The sequence below is a fragment of the Brachyhypopomus gauderio genome, chromosome 2, assembly GCF_052324685.1.
Source record: "Brachyhypopomus gauderio isolate BG-103 chromosome 2, BGAUD_0.2, whole genome shotgun sequence".
Lineage (NCBI taxonomy): Eukaryota > Metazoa > Chordata > Actinopteri > Gymnotiformes > Hypopomidae > Brachyhypopomus > Brachyhypopomus gauderio.
This window is the reverse complement of record NC_135212.1, coordinates 44,959,275-44,973,408: the sequence shown is the minus strand read 5'-3', so window position 1 is coordinate 44,973,408 and position 14,134 is coordinate 44,959,275. Positions and strand designations below refer to the sequence as shown.

Here is a 14,134-nt window from a genome sequence, read left to right as displayed (position 1 = left end):
ACAAACACTAATAATATGAGGGATGGTGTCATGTACCCCATTGCAGAGTTGTATAGTAACGAAGTAGAACTACTTCACTACTGTACTTAAGTACTAAAATGCTGTATCTGTACTTTACTGGAGTATTTTTTTTTTCTCCTACTTCCACTTTTACTTCACTACATATTTTCCATCAGTTTAATACTTTGACTCCGATACATTTTTTACGTGGATTCAGCCCCTAGAAATTCATGGTGTACAGGAAGGATTGTGGAAACTATGCCAGACGTCAATGGGTTTGTGCGCAGAGTACGTGTCAAAACACGAACTGATGAATTGGAAAGGCCCATCACCAAGTTATGCCTTTTACTCGAGGCTGAACATATGTAATTGCTTTTAGTGGTTTAGACTTTTGCTAAATGGACACATTGATGTATCAGTCGTGGTATGTATCATTCCTGACTTCAAACCGTGGATGCTTAAAGAGAAAGATTGAATGGACATTCACAATGAACTTTGAGACATGTATTTAAATTGAACTGTGTTCTGATGTGTGGCTATGATACCTATATTGTGGGACAATGTCGGAAATTATATGACTGTGTAAATTTGTGGTAATTTTGATATACCAAAATTAGGGGCCGGAATGTTACAGCCATTTTGCATACACTTATTATTTATTATTAGTTAATTTGATTTTGTGTCAAATGCAGAAATGTTATGTTTTGTGATATTGGATTTCACCATTTTTATTTTTCTTTGGATAATGAAGCACCTGAGATTTTGGTCACGAAGGTAAAGGTTATATGACGTAGGATAGTTTGGGGAACGTAAGTGTGTTACGGAACAGCTCCGGACCCTTCCCTGTGGGCGTGCCGCTACGTTCTCTGCGTGTCGTTATGTCCATGTTTGTACTTCCGTGGGTGTGGGGCGTTTGTGAGTGTGTTCATTAGTATCACCTGTGCCTTGTCTCGAGGTCTCGAGGTCACGTGGGTCTGTGTGATTCACCTATTTAATGTGCGTTCGCGCAGTGTCTTGTGCTCGTCTTTGTCTAAAGCTACGTGTCAGCGTGAGTGTGTGTGTGTGTGCTGCTTGCGCTCCGTACAGAGCTTACTTGTGTAGACGTCAATAAATGTTGCTTGTGCACCGTATACGTCTTAGTGTCTGCCTCCTGCACCCAGCGTTACAGAATGACAAGCCATACAGATGCCCGGATACACCAAGCGTGCACCAAAGGGGAAGAAGAAAAGCTGGCGTCACCACGGCTCTTCCCCAGTGCGGCGTCACGATGTCCCCGTTACCGAGCAGACCATGAAGCAGGACCCGTTCTGCGCATACATGCTCGGCGCGGCTCGGGAAACGGAGGATGCAGGGATGGCGGAACACTTCCGCCAGACCGCGGTATGCGAGTGGAAGGAGAGACACCCCCCCGCGTCCGTGGAGCTGCCACCCCGTGCAATGGGCAGCTGCGAATTGGAGGAGAGGAGCGCACCGCTCCTGGTCTTCTCCGAGGAGGAGGAGACAGAAGAGCCGGTTTGGTTAGGTGCAGGCGCCTTTGCCCTCACCCCTCCTGAGCCAGAGTTCGGGAGTGTAGACCTAGAGGAGCCAGATGCACCTCTATATGTGAGCGTGGGCGCTCTCGTCATGGCTCCCCCCGAGAAAGAGTTCGAGAGCGGTGAGTCCGAAGAAGACGAGAGTGAGGGCAAAGCCAGCTGCCCTTCCCCCACGCCTGCAGCCCCCCAGACGTCGGGCGAGGAGAAGGAGACCAGCCCCACACCGCCGGCCCACCCCGAGACGACAGAAGATGAGGTCAGTCCTCCCCCGTCCGTGTACTCGGATTCCACGGTGTATTACGGAGAGGGGGAGGACGTTAGCCTCCATGTCGTTATGTCCATGCTTGTACTTCCGTGGGTGTGGGGCGTTTGTGAGCGTGTTCGTTAGTATCACCTGTGCCTTGTCTCGAGGTCACGTGGGTCTGTGTGATTCACCTATTTAATGTGCGTTCGCGCAGTGTCTTGTGCACCGTATACGTCTTGGTGTCTGCTTCCTGCACCCAGCGTTACAAAGTGGGAAGCTTGGTAAAGACATTTTTTTGACCACGCTTTAATTTGACCATTTTTATTATATGCAGTTAAGAATGACGGATCATGGATTATATCATCTAAAAATTTCACTTGTACACAATAAATAAGTTTTAATGCAACGGAATCGGAGAGTGTGCGTTAATAATGCCAGGCTTCTCAGCATTGGACGAATGGACGGAACATAACTTCAATTACCGGTAATAAAAAAGTATCATAGTAAAATACATTTAAAGAATTTTATGCATATAAATCTGTGTCTGAATTGGTTGAAGAGTGGAGTTTGTTTTTTTATTTTGGGTTAATGCATTTTGAAAATCTGCATGTTTGTCAAAGTCATTTGTGGTTAAGGCAGGCATGCGCTGTCGGCTATGCTGTGATGTATAGTTCAAAAGTTCTGATTTTTTCAACAGCCCTTTTGTGCCAACATAAAACAGCAGTGGGGTGATTTACATCAGGTTGATCCCTACAGCCACAATTAAACAAAGTTTAAGAGTTTATAGAGTTATTCTATAAAAGTTTATAGAAGTTATTAAGTGTTATTTAAAGGGGTGTGGCGATAATGTGGTTGACAGTTAATAGCTGCATTGGTTGACATCTAATACATCTAATAGTATTATGAAACTCGTCAGTAGTAGACGCTGAGGATGCGGTACCCATGAAATTATCCAGAGAATAAATTATACTTAGACATATAAACTTATGTAAATTATGTAATGTAAAAGTATTATGAAACTAGTAATACTGGACATTATTGGAGATTTTTAAAGATCAATAATTATATCTGCTGAATATCTGTGACATTAAATGTATACAGTATACTTCCTGTGTGAGGGATGGCGGACTAATGGGTGTCTGGGTTAGTGTTGTGTCGTTTGAGAACGATTCTTCGAATCATTTGAGTGAACGTACTGAATCGAATCACTTCCGCACTTCCTCAGTTCAGTAGTTAAGCTCAGCAGCGACCGTGAAGGCCGGCAGGGGAACTGCTGTGTGGTCTGTGAATCACTAAAATTTAGTGACTAAATCAACCACGAATCTGGTGGCGGAAACTCTCATTGCGAGGGAACTGTGCTTGCTCAGTGATTTGTTCACTGAACTGAGGGCTCCCGTTCACTCACTGATTTGTTTAGATACCCCTCGCTGCAGAAGCGAAAGTCCAGGGGGTGGAGCTGGATTTAGATCCAACTCCTCCCACCGTGGTGTTTTCATTGGTCTGAAGCAGAGACCATATATATAGGTTTTGATAGAGTTTTGCTGTTGAGCGCGTTCACGTTTGAGCGTCTGGTATTAGATGTCAATCAATGCAGCTATACTGTCAATCACCTTATCGCCACACCCCTTTAAGTAACACTTAATAACGTCTATAAAATCTGTTTATCGTAGAGAAAAACACTGGGAGAGATAATAACAACGTCTTATAGAATTGACTAAATATAATTGCTCAAAAAACTTATTTTACGTGTAAAAGTTTACGTATTACGTGAAATAAAAGTTTCTCGTTCGGCCCGTTCACTTAAATGGGAGAGGGCGGGGTTAAAAGTTGTACTGCAGCCAGCCACTAGAGGGCAGCTGACACACGGAGGCTTCACTTTTTACAGAGACCGTATATATAATGGCGCATTTCCACTAGGGCCTGCTTGGCGCGGTACGGTTCGATTTGCGACGGTTTGTGAGTGTTTCCATTAGTACCAGGACCCGTTTAGCCGGTACTTTCGGGTACTATTTTTGTACCTGCTCACTCGAGGTTCTAACCGTTCCGAAGCGGTACAGTTCTGTGACGTGGAGGAACAGCATGACACTGATTGGCCAGGGAGTGTCGTCACAGGTTGCGTCAGGAGAGCGACTCCTCCGCTATGCTATGGACTCCTCAGCCATTTTTAAAACTCAAGGAGCGAAGTCTGTTCCCTGGTCAAACGCCGAGGTACAAACCTTTCTGTTAATAATCAGTGATCACAAAATCCAGGGCGAACTGGACGGGGCCACTAGAAATGTAAAGGTTTACAGCGATGACGTGCTACACATTTTGTGCAGTTACGCTATATTGTTGCTTTCACGGGAATGCTTGTGTTTAATATTTGTTATTTTTTACGTTCAAGATTCCCCTTCCACTGACGAGGCGAGCGGAGTTGGCGGAAAATGTTTCCTTCAACCGGGCTTTCCTCGGGTTGCTTGGCGAACTTGTGAACACCATGCGAGACAGACGCCAGTAAAAGCACACAAAATGTTGCTTGTAGTACTATAAATATTTATTTCATATAAAGCTATACGTATATATTTGCTTTTTGCACTTTTTTAAACTATAACTATATTATTTACATATGTTGTACTTTAAATATCTATATTTCATAATAAAGTTTGATTTCATTTGATTGTATGACTGATGCTTTTTATGCAGGGTGTGTTCAGCCTGTTTGAGTAATACCAAATTATTATCAATAATTAGAGCAACCACATACAATAATGAAGATAAAGATAAATAAGATACAATAATGCTATGTGTTAAGAGGCATTGACCGGTGTTGTGGTCGCATACAAATGATGTCACGACACTACAACCCGCGCGCCAACAGCGACTCCACCCACATTGGGGTGGTTCACCATTGTAATGGAAACACACCGTGACCGTACCGTTCCGTTGCGAATCGACCCGTATCGAACCGTACCGCGCCAAGCAGGCCCTAGTGGAAATGCGCCATAAGTGGACTGGACGACACGAGTGAAAAGTGAAGCCTCCGTGAGTCAGCTGCCATCTAGTGGCTGGCTGCAGTACAACTTTTACCCCCGCCCTCTCCCATGTAAGTGAACGGGCCGGACGAGAAACTTTGAATTTTTATTACACGTAAATTACGTTTTTTGAGCAATTATATTTTGTCAATTCTATAAGACCCCATTGTGTTAGTATCTCTCCCAGTGTTTTTCTCTACGATAAACAGATTTTATAGAAGTTATTAAGTGATATTTAAAGGGGTGTGGTGATAAGGTGGTTGACAGTTAATAGCTGTGTTGGTTGACATCTGTGCACAAGGCGGAGCCTCCTAACTTCCGGGTAGCGAGGGGTAAGCATACTTGTTTCCGGTTGTAGTAGTTTGTGTAGAGAAGTAGAGAGTGATAGAGAGTGATAGCGATCATGAGTGTTTTTAAAGTAAAGGAGAAAAGATTAACCTACCAGCATCAAGAGAAAAGAACGTCTCTTCATTGTTGTGTGCCTCTGTGTAGGGGTTTCACCTACTAATCCTTTAAAGTAGATATAATTTGTTTTACCTTAATTATTAATCAGTCTCATTAATTTTAGAATCAGTCTCATATTCTAATTATACCAGAACCACAAATTTAGTTATCAACTAAAGGTAATGAATGGTTTGGTATCTGAAGGATTTAACAATGAATTCTTTGGAGGTTTTGGCAACAACCACTTTTGAATGACATCAACACAGACAATTTGGTGAAAATAAATGATACATTTATTTAAAACCAACTATTCTAAAACACAAAGAGCATCAACATGGATCAGTATATTTACAGTGAAGACTCAGCATCTAGTGTGTGTGTGTGTGTGTGTGTGTGTAAAAAAAAAGGGGAGGAGTAAGTGTGCGCGCTTGTGCGCGTGTGAGGAGGCGGAGTTGTAATCTCAGTTCTCCTATGGAGAACAAAGCAACTAAAATGGCGCCGACTTTAAACAGTAGAGCAGCGCGACTATGTTAATGAGCTCAGCTGGTTTATTCCAACGTGGTCAGAACAAAGAGTAATGGCGCTGGCTTACTAACCAAAAATTAATGTAGTGTGTCTGAGAATGGGAACTACAAGTTGTCAAATATTCAGAAGATAAAACATGGAGATTGCATGCCAGGTGGAGAACTTGTGTGTACAAATCTTAACGAAGTTTATGACAAAGTTAAACATTCAGAATGTATTAACAGAAAACTTGGTTAACTCTGCAGTTCAAGTAACTTTGCCCTTCTATAAACTATGCCCAGCGGTAAGAGTCTCACGTGTTGAGTGTTTTGGGTGGTTTCCTCGTCCTCCCTGAATTCTCCTGGAATTAGGAGGGAATTTCCACCGCCAACTCCTCGTTGATTAAAAGCGATGTCGTCCAGGTGTGCTGGGGAATCGTCCAGGAATGAGAGTCTCGTTCACGGTTTAACAACAGGGAATTGATCGCCTTTGTTTCAGTCCGTGTGGCCGCGTTAGCAAGCTTGATTGAAGTAGTTAGGTGAATCTGTTGTCGCGGTACCGTTGATCGGTTACTGGTTAGATTGCACCGTAACTCGGGCTCGTTAATTAAGTAGTACGACTTTCAGCTGTTTGCTGTTAGTCGTTGCAAAGTTCGCGTGTTCTCAAAGAAAACCGGAGAGAGAGAGAAGTGGCGGAGCCTCTCTTTAATAGGTCTAACCTCGGTGTCAGTCAAACCAGAGAGAGAGAGATGAATGGCTGTTCAGGGTATTTAAACACCTGAACTGTAGACACACCCTTACTTCCGTCAAAGCAAGCTTGTTCAATGTGTTGCCAGTGGTACTGCCACCTGCTGGTTTAGCATGGTACCTACATCTGTGTGCTAATTCTTCACGGTACAACTCGGAGATTAGCTTCCACAGATTTCCAGCAGATCCAGAAGTGCGAGGTCAGTGGCTTATAATAATCCGTAGGGACAACTTCAGCCCCATTGCAAGTACTCGTGTCTGTAGCAGGCATTTCAAAACGAGTGACTTTGTTGTGACGGCCGGGGGAAAGAGAAAGCTCAACAGAGGAGCGGTGCCTTGTCTTTTCACCTGGAACAATTTTAGCACACCTGCGCCGAGGCTTAACGTTTGGCAACGCCGGCCGAGATGCCCTTCCCCGGCTTTAGCAGCGCCGGACCCCGACTCTGAGATGGACGTGCAGATAGCGCCTGATCACGACTACTGTGTTACTCCAACCACCTCAGCAGCGGCAGATGCTTTAGCAAACGAGAACGAAGCACTGAGGAAAAGAATACAAGAACTGGAACACCGGCTTGAAACGTTACAGCTGCAGTCCCGCTTTGGGCTTCATTGTCTTGCAGGATCAGATGAAGACATTCGTTTTTACACAAGGTAGGTCCATGTTTTTTTAATAGTATTAAATTAAACTTTGTGTATCAGTTCTATTTATATATCTTTTCAACTTAATAAGAATGTGTATGAATGTGTTGTCATGTCTTGTGCATTAGTCACAGTAGTGTACAGTACCGATAAGTCAACAGTGATTATAATTTTATTTTTAGATTTGCATCATACAAGCATCTCCAGGCCTTTTGGCAACTGGTGGAGCCTGCTGTGAAAACCAGGATGGTCCGGATCACCAGTTCCTGTGCTGCCTCTGCCAACGTTGGTGAGCCAACTCAACAAAAAGCAACAGTGAGTTATATATTCAAGATCACAAAAAAGTTCAAAATGTAATGTGCTGCAGTTCTCACACACACATGAAGTAACTGCAGTGCACTTCAGATGTTTTACATGTAGAACAACTGAAGTACACTGCAGTTATTTTACTCACACACACACTAAAGAACAGTGTAAAATAGATTAAATATGCAGTGTACCTCAAATAATGCCTACTGATAAATTTATCTTATTTCTTTTCACAGAAACTTGCACCGATAGACGAACTACTGCTCTTTCTGATGCACCTGTCTGTGGGCCTACCTCTCAGGGATCTTGCCAACCGCTTTGGTATTCACCGGACCACAGTCAGCAGAATTATTGCAACATGGACACACTTTCTGTACCATCTACTTGGTTCTGTTCGCTTGTGGATTCCAAAAGAAGAAGTGAAGGCTCACTTACCACCCGAATTCTCAGCATTTCCTGACACGCAAGTGGTGCTTGACTGCACAGAAATTTTTGCCAAACCCCCTCCTCTCTTGTTATGCAGAGTGAGGTATTTTCCACTTACAAATCTCACACCACATTCAAGGCCATGATTGGCATTGCACCCCACGGTCCCATCACCTTTGTGTCTGCATTATATGCAGGCTCTTTGAGCGACCGGGAAGTCTTTAAGCTGTCTGGAATCACCAAACTCCTCACTGCCGACACTGCAATTATGGTGGACAAGGGTTTTCTCGTGGACAACCTTGTTCCCTGCAAGGTCTACCGACCTGCCTTTCTTTCAAAGGGGAGCCAAATGTGTAGAGAGGATGTCCAGCAGACCCAGTCCATTGCCTGCTTGCAAGTTCATGTAGAGAGATGTATCCGAAGGGTTAAGGATAACAAGCTCTTTGACAAAGTCATACCATTGTCAGTGTGTGGAAGCATTGATCAGTTGTTTAGTGTGGCATGCTTGCTGGTAAACTACCAAAACGGGCCACTGGTGAAAGCGTGGGCAGGCAAATGAATGAACTCTTAATTCTATGTACAGGAGATCAGAGCTTACTTTGTACTTTCTTTAAGTTGTTACATTGTTCATGTTTAATTTCCAATTTGTTTATGTTTTGTAAATAATTAATTCTAGGTACTGTAAAAAAGACACTGGGAAATATGCTAAACTACTTTATTCTTAAGAAATAAAATCAAATGCAAACACAATACTATTTTTCATGTCTTTACTTCCAATAAAGAATGCAATAGACCAGTTTTGCTACAATAAAATTCATTACCGTTGGTCACATGAAAGGTTTATGGCATATTTACAAGCTTAATGAACTGTAAAAATAAAATAAAACGAAAAGAGTTCTGTGTCACGGTGAGGCGGCCCCCTACCAGTCGCCTCCGTCCACAGCGGCTGTGTTGTTGTTGTTGTTGTTGTTTTGTGATGTCGTGTACGCCCCTCAGGTGGGCGGAGCCCGTGATCCGTTCCCACCTGATGGTCGTTTGTCTGTCTATATATGTCTTGTCGTCGTACCAGTTGACCGCTGGTCATTATATCCTTAATTTGGAGATAGTGCACGGGTTTTAGGTTTGCACACTTTCTATTAAACCATCATTTTCCCCTGAGACTTGGCGTGATCGCTTCCTTTTCGTTGCTCACCCCCGCCCGTCACAGAATGACCAGCCACCCTTCGGAAGCCACCGAGTCTCTTTTTCTTTCTCCTTCGTTCGTGGTCATGTCTCGTGGTAAGTGTTTGTCTGCGTGGTTTTTGATTGAAGAGATCCGCCGTGCTTTTGTGTTGTTTGTGGCACGGCGAGGGACAGGGCTCTCGCCCTGGAAATACTCTTCGTGTTTGTTGTTTGTTTGTTTGTGTGAAGAGATCCGCTGTGCCCATGTGTTGTGTTAGTGGCACGGCGAGGGACAGGACTGTCGTCCTGGAAATACTCTTCTTCTTGTGTGGTGTTAGTGTGTCCAGGTAACGGACGGGAGGATCCGTGTGCGTGCGTGTGTGTTATATGTTGAGTGTTTTGTGTGTGTGACGCGCTCGCTGCTCGTCACTGTCGCCTCGCTCCCCGTGTGTCGTGTGTTTTATGTGGGGAGCGACTGCGACTCTGAGCGGCGCGTCACCATCGTTTGTGTAGTGCACGCAAGTATCGGTCCCGTTCGTTCAATGTCTGCGCACTAAGTTCTGTTTGTCGAGTCTTTGTGTGTGTATGTTTTGTCCTAGCGTGTTGTCTACTGTTAAGTGTAATTCCACGCTTGCTCCTCCCCTTAAATGTGTGTTTGGGAGGGGGGCGGTTGTGGTCCCGTGCCACTGGGTATGGCACGGAGGGCGTCTGAGGCGCGTTTGTGTTCTATGTTGGTGTTGGTGGGTGTGTGTGTGTGTGTGTGTGCGCTGTTTCTGTGCAGGTGCTTCCCCCTGGCGGTGTCGTGGTGTTCCTGGACCTTGTGGGGGTCTCCACCTGGCAGGAGCCCCCTGGTGTTGTGGGGTGACCGGAGCCCGGTCATGAAGAGCCCCTCCCTAGAGGGCTGGGGCCCCCGGATGTTTGGGGACCATGGGGCTCCGGTCTGAAAAGCTCCTGCTGAGGGAGAAGATCCTCCCTCCTGCCCGGGGTGACCAGGAGGCCCTTGGGGCTGCTCCCTAGCCCGCGTCGGGGGTGGTCTGGGCCTCGGTCTCTGGCGCTCCTGGGTTGAGTGGAGGAGTCCACCTTGTGATGAGGGACCCCGGGAGGGGTTGGCTCCCCCAGGAGGCTGGGGTGACCCCTAGCATTAGGCAGGGGTCAGCTCTGGGAGGAGGTAGGTCCAGGAGCCACGCCTCGGGGAGGTAACCTGCACACACACACATACGCTAAGGACGACACAGGAGCCATAGCTACTCGTCCTCACACCTGTGGGGCTCACCGGCCAAGGGCCGGTTAGGGCGCGAGGGCCCTGTGACCGACCGGGGCGTGGTTATGTGTTGTTAACGGCCCAGTCGGTCCAGGGTCCCGCCCAGGGAGGTGAGCTGACTAACGTTATGTGTTTTGTGTTTCAACTCGTGGACTGCAGGAGGTGTGTCCCTGCCTGTCCTTGCCTTCCTGCCCCTTCGTGTTGTTGTGCAGCCGCTGTGTGCCACACACCCAGTGGAGGGGAGTGCGGCTTGGTGGGGGGGTCTGTCACAGTGAGGCGGCCCCCTACCGGTCGCCTCCGTCCACAGCGGCTGTGTAGTTGTTGTTGTTTTGTGATGTCGTGTACGCCCCTCAGGTGGGCGGAGCCCGTGATCCGTTCCCACCTGATGGTCGTTTGTCTGTCTATATATGTCTTGTCGTCATACCAGTTGACCGCTGGTCATTATATCCTTAATTTGGAGATAGTGCACGGGTTTTAGGTTTGCACACTTTCTATTAAACCATCATTTTCCCCTGAGACTTGGCGTGATCGCTTCCTTTTCGTTGCTCACCCCCGCCCATCACATTCTGAATGTTGATACAAAATCGTAAATTGAGTCAGTTAAATAAATATCTATAATATATATACACATGTAATATAAATGCATATAAAATATTAACACTAACAATTTTATAACTTGTATTTTAACATTCTGTTCTATAAATAGTGTCAGAACTATTGATATGGAACATAAACACATTCTCACACTGGCGATGCCCTCAGCATATTCAGTATGTGTCATTTAGGAACTCCATGAGTTAAAGTGGAGGACACTGCTCTGATTGGAACTTTACACATCTTTTAAAAAGTTTAAAACTTCAAAAACAGTTTAGTCCTTCAAGCAAACTGCCATATAAACTTAAAAAAAAAAAAAGAAGTCGCCCTTCTTTCTGATGATGGTAGCAACTTCTGCATCTCTGTAGATCCTCTGAATCACCATGTCCTCTTCTGCAAACACTACAAAGTCACACCTGTAATCAGGAGCTGATCAGGCAGCTCCCGCCGCACAGCTTTGTAAAGTGTGCTCCTGTTTAAAATATCAGTTGACACTTTAAATTAGACAAATTTTAAGCTAAAAGACTATTTCCATACCAATTTATATACATTCAAGTGACAATGCTATGGCCACCTCTTTGTTTCTACACTCATTGTTTATTTTTTCAGCTCCACTGATCATATAGGAACACTGTGTAGTTCTATAATTACAGAATATCATCCTGCATCCGTTTCTGTGGTGGTCTATCCTATGGGGTCCTGAGTATTGAGCAGGGTGATAATATGCAGAGAAACGGATGCAGGACAACAGTCTGTAATGATAGACCTACAGTGTCCTATAATATCAGTGGAGATGCAACAATGGGTGTAGAACGTCGGAAGTGTCTATAATATTGTGACTTGACTGTATAAAATAACAGTAAATACTTACCTTACACCATTAGAAACAGTTCTCTGCTTTGGCTTGGTTGACATCACAACCGTGTCACTGACCCGACCTGGCTTCAAACCCTATTAATGATTAATAAAACATTATTAAAAAACTGAAATGGGCTTTATAAAAAGTACTTGGTAACACTTGGTAATTCAGCTATATTGTGCTTCTGCCACATATTGTCTGGCTACAGGTATTTCTAATATTTATAATATAACAAAATGGCCAATATGTATTCTATAAAACAGATAGTAAATCCTTTGTAAAATGTGTTTTTTCTGGTATCTTACTGGGATATACTTACCATGATTCTCGGCTTGTGCCAGCATTGCTCTGTCTCTGTACAGCTCAGGACTGGGGGAACAGCAGCAAGATTCAGCTGAGAGTAGTGTGCAGTCTGGTACAGCGGTGCAACATTATGGTTACACAGTGCTATTCCAGCTACACATGAACACTCGGCTTCAATCAGCTGCACAGGGGAGGAGTCCTCAAAGACAATCTTTTAAAAGAAAAATGGTGTTGTGTTACAATCATAGTAGACAACAATATCTCATCGGTTTTTACATAAACAGAACAATAGGAAAGCTGTTCAAATTGTTTTTGAGTGATCATAGTATCTAGTGGTTTTAACCTAAGTTGCATAAAATAGTATATTTGTTTGGAACACTGTTTTAGTGTTTGAATTTATTCAAAATTAAGTTAAAATACAGTTTATACAACTGAACAGCAATCCAATACATAAAAACAAACATGCGGCAAAGAACAGCCGCCAAACACTTTCTGGGGGTTTTATGAAGGCTAGATATTTGCATTCTAGCCAGGTTAACTACCTACTCTCCAAGTATCCTTATCAAGTGTTATTTATTTATATTTATATGACATTCAGAATCAGAAGGGGTTGGGGTGAGTGAGTGATGTCAGATGAATTATAATAATTTAGATTCAATTTAGATAATCGATTTAGAAAATGTATATATATATATAGCCACATAAAACCCCCATAACATAGCTTGAAAAGAACTGCCTTGGAACTGCTGAACTATCTTCCATCTTACTCTGAGGTTGTGAGGTTTCTCGTGCTTCCTCATAGACCTATGGCAGGTAGCTTGGACGCTCACTCTCCCTGTTCCTGGATCTTTATTTGAACAATATAATTTTATCACCAACACACTTACACTGGACAACATTAGTCAAGTTATTCTACAGCAGTGGCGGATGCTGGTCTTTCAAGGAGGGGAAGCTCAATTTCAGCTTGACTGATAGAAGTCAGTCTCCAAACACAAGCAACAAAAACCACCAGAAATAGAAGCTCGATTTGTCGCTAGTCGTTTTTAACGAAGAAATTGCCGCTAAGATTAGGAAAATCTCCGGTTCAACTCAGAGCAGAATGAAAATTAAAAAAATAATAAATTAAATGCTCTCGCGGAGTTCTACACCAAAAGATCGCCGATTCGCTCATTTCGCTGTCAATCAAAAAGGGATTCAGCCTCAGACAGATCATCCAATCATCAAGCAGAAGCTGAGCGTCCGGGCCAGCCGAGGCCAGCCCACTGCCCCATAGACCCCCAGAGACGCTGAGCGTCCGATTGGCGAGGGTGCTTTTTGCCACTATGGCCCAAAGCTCGAACTCTCTTCATGAAGAGCTCAGAGGCATTTCAAGAAGAGTCTCAAAACATTCCTGTTTAGATCTGCTTTTAGTTAAGAAACTCTCAATCTTATTTACTTTATTACATTATGTTGTCTATTATTTTATAATTTGTCACTTTATTTAATTATTTTGTGTTTGTTTCCTTTTTATCTTTAATTTATTTTAATATTTTATTTTTGTCTTATCTTTGCTTTCTTTTAATGTTTCTTTTTTATTTATTCTGTAAAGCACTTTGAGTTGCATGTATGTATGAAAGGTGCTATAAGATTATTATTATTATTATTATTATTATCATCCCATTCCAGAGGTTATCCGGCATGTCATAAGGGCTTGGTTCAGGACATCAGAAACCTGTTCTGGAAGATCACTGGCCAGATCCAAGGGCCAATTTGAGACATCTGAGGGTTGTCCGGCCCACTCAAGGAGTTACCCAGCCCATCCTAAAGGTTTGTGTGGAACCTCCTGAGACCGCACAGTCCATTTCAGAGAAATGTTCTATGAAATTGTAAACTCATAGTGTCCGATCAGGTATTATTGCTTCTACTTTTTAATGTAAATAAGAAAATATTGAGTTGTAATAGCCAAATAGCCAATAGCACTTCTTGTCGAGGAATTCTGGTAAGCATGAGAGTGAGCTGTGACATGAGTGAGCAACAATACAGGCCCATGAGGTGCTTTGCAACATAAGTTGCACACTATCACTCCCTGGTGTGATGTTTGCGTGAGGAAGTGCTTGTCCAC

General features: G+C 43.8%; 1 protein-coding gene across 1 annotated transcript; it reads left to right on the top strand.

Moving 5' to 3' along the window:
- Positions 1-8,565, top strand: LOC143508399 (uncharacterized). Its single transcript, XM_076996862.1, has 4 exons — positions 1-2,260; positions 6,985-7,132; positions 7,303-7,435; positions 7,666-8,565. Exon 1 carries the CDS (start codon positions 1,186-1,188, stop codon positions 1,918-1,920), a length of 735 nt encoding a protein of 244 aa, XP_076852977.1. The 5' UTR covers positions 1-1,185; the 3' UTR covers positions 1,921-2,260; positions 6,985-7,132; positions 7,303-7,435; positions 7,666-8,565.
- The last annotated feature ends 5,569 nt before the right edge of the window (positions 8,566-14,134 follow it).

What these genes read in the sequence shown, in the direction of transcription:
- LOC143508399 (XM_076996862.1), top strand. Translation starts at nt 1,186, where the DNA reads ATGCCCGGATACACCAAGCGTGCACCAAAGGGGAAGAAGAAAAGCTGG.